Source organism: Octopus bimaculoides, chromosome 10 (assembly GCF_001194135.2).
Source record: "Octopus bimaculoides isolate UCB-OBI-ISO-001 chromosome 10, ASM119413v2, whole genome shotgun sequence".
Taxonomy (NCBI): domain Eukaryota; kingdom Metazoa; phylum Mollusca; class Cephalopoda; order Octopoda; family Octopodidae; genus Octopus; species Octopus bimaculoides.
The window spans coordinates 43,693,184-43,696,223 of NC_068990.1; the positions used below are offsets into that span (position 1 = coordinate 43,693,184).

At 34.9% G+C, this 3,040-nt stretch overlaps 1 protein-coding gene across 2 annotated transcripts in view; it reads left to right on the forward strand.

Annotated features, from left to right (window-relative positions):
• The window catches only part of LOC106867803 (putative protein TPRXL), a 49,101-nt gene that overhangs the window by 24,557 nt on the left and 21,504 nt on the right, over positions 1–3,040 (forward strand). For both annotated transcript variants that reach the window (XM_052971143.1, XM_052971142.1), the window contains exon 3: positions 524–722. In XM_052971143.1, coding sequence (XP_052827103.1) covers positions 524–722 — 199 coding nt within the window. The remainder of the gene's footprint in view (positions 1–523; positions 723–3,040) is intronic.

Genomic DNA, 3,040 nt, shown 5'->3' on the forward strand with positions numbered 1-3,040 from the left:
TCATGATGCAATTCTGATAGCTCTTTTTGAAACTGCATTGGAACTTCAGAGATTTCTACAAGCAGTGGTTGAGTTAATCAAGAGGCTGTGAAGAAAGGATTTTCACAATTCCATGTCCCACTGAAAAAAAAAGAAGAAAAATAGAAAAAACTTTGGATCCCACTCCCCACCACAACTTTGTCAGGCCCCGCTAATGTAGTCCTATATGCATTATGCATCAAGAAAAGCTGAAATAGCCATAGCTTCAAGGTCTTTAATCTAAAGTTTGCCAGATTAAGGCTAACATGGAGTTGATCAATAAATACTGTCATATAATAACTAGAAAACTTGAGTCGTAATTTGGTTATATCCCAGTATAGTTACATGTCTTAATTGTGCACTTTGAATATTAGTTGTATCTATGTTATTTAATCTTTGAACTAACTCTACACTGCTTCTTACTTGATAATTTTACTTTCCACATAGAAATCTTGAAATCTGTTACCTGAATTCTCACCAGTCTCATCTTTATTGTCTCCTTCAGTTCGTGTAATCCAGGAAGCCCACTAACCATACCATCAGCACCCAGTACTCCAACAAACAATGGAAATGCTTCCACCAGCATACTACCTCCAGTTGTCAATCCCACCATGCCTCCTACCCCAGTAAACGTCTCCAGTGTGCCTGGAAGTGTTGGTCGGGAAGTCAATCGTGTCGTTGTGAACCCTTTGACAGCTTCTTCGGTCAGTATATTCCTCAACATTTATGTAATTCATATATTTACAAATTTCACAGGTCTTGGTATTTTTTGCTTTTTCACTTGATATAACTGCAGAAAATGCATCCTAGGTTTCTCCCTAAACTCCTCTCTCTTCCAACTCATTCACTATATAACTGCTATATAACTCCTTAATTCACTGAACTGATCCCTAATTCATTGCTCTTCTACTTTCTTCTATAAATTTTTCCCACCTCTCATTCACTATTTTTATTCCTTTGTTTACTGTCTCTATCTCTTCATTCACCATTACTTACCCCACATTCAGTAACTCTATCTGCATTCACTAACTCTGCCTCTGTTCTCTACCCTTCGTTTACTATCCATTCTCTACCTCTACACTTCGTTCATTTTATCTCTGTATTCATTCACTATATTATACCCCTTCTTTATCTATTTTACTCCATCTATATCTATTTCTTCACTACCTGTTCATCTCGTTCGCTATTTCCACTCCATGTGTATCCCCTATTCACTTACTCTACCCCTCACTCATTCCCTTTCCTTCACTCTCTCTCTTTTTTTCCATACTTCTTTATTCACCTTCTCTTTCTTAAAAAACTTACCCATAAGATAGAACTCATAGCTGTAAGTAGAGGGCACATTTTGTTATTCCTAATAATCATTAGCTTTTGTGCAAAGTTCAAGTTCTCTTTATGTACTTGGAATAGTCAACAAAAAAAATAGTCCACTGTCTACATTCAGAGTGTGGTACTTCCTCGAATGTAGAGTTAACATCTACACCTTACAGAGGGCATATAGCAATGTGTATGTCTGTGTGTATATATATATATATATATATATATATATATATATATATATATATATAAACGATGAGGATGATGATGATGATATATATATATATATATATAGAAAGAAAGAGAGAGAGAGAGAGATGTGCAGGCATGGCTAAATAGTTCACTTCTCAAGTACATGGTTTCAGGTTCAATTCTTGGTCTTTTACTACAGCTCCATGACCTATAACAACAGACATTGATGTCACCCTTTTATAGTTCAACTTCAGTCAAAATTTCTGGTTAAACTGTGACTGATGTTTGTTGACAATAAATTGTCCAGTAGCTTTGTGCTTTTGAATATCTCTGATGTAAAAGAAAAAAAGAAACTTGAAAAACTGGTTAGGGTTGGTGACAATAAGAGAATCTGGCCATAACAATTCTGCCTGAAATGTTAACACATGTTCCGTGCTAGCATGGGTTGGACAGTTTGACAGGATCTGATGGATCCAAGGACTACCTATGGTTTATATGACTGGGTGGCCTTCCTAATCCCAACCATTTTACAATGCATACAGGGTTTTTTCTCATGCCACCAGCACTAGTGAAGTTGCTATGCACCTTACTAGTCCACAGAACTGGGTGGGGGATGCAGATGTGGGTTAGGGTATGAGAGAAGTAGGTGAGGCAAAGCAAGTTCCTGTTGTCAGGGAGTTACATAGCCACTTACTTTTATCTTCAATTAATTATACATTATCTTGTAGCTTTGAGATTTCAATGACTTGATTATATATTTTTAGAATGACATTGTTGGGTAGGTGTGAGATGTCAGATCTGGCCAGTTTGAATGCTAATGGGATAAGGAAGGATTTATCAAGCGTAGTTAGTTAAATGACTAAGACATAGTATTGGAGTAAACATATGTCATTTAAGTCCATCTTGGGGTCAGTATCAATTTCCATCCTTCTGAAGTCAATAAAATCCCATCACTGATATTTTACTGCAACCAAATAAGTACCAATAGTATACTGAATTTCATTCTATCATACATGCATCCTTCCTTACAAGAACTAACTTTGTGAATTGTCAAAATGAAGAAATATAAAGAGATCAAAAATAAATTTGATCTACATGTAAGTACTGTGGTGAATATTTACCTTGGAGAGCAATACTGTTCCTAGAATGCAGTGTTTGATGACATAACAAATTTGGCTGTACTCAAGAAGACTCGTCCACGACAGCAGAATTGATACCAGTGCTGGTGCTACATAAAGGGCATCCAGTACTCGAAAAATAAGACACTCGGATTATTAAATGGAATATAGCTCAATTAGAGAACTACAACACCAGTCTGTATTTTATTTGTGGGTATTGTTAATATTAACAATCTCAAAATAAAGCAGTGTATTTTATATATATGTGTGTGTGTATGTATATATGTATGTATATATGTATGTATATACATATGTATATACATATATGTATATATATATATATGTATATATATATATATGTATATATATATATGTATATATATATATGTATATAT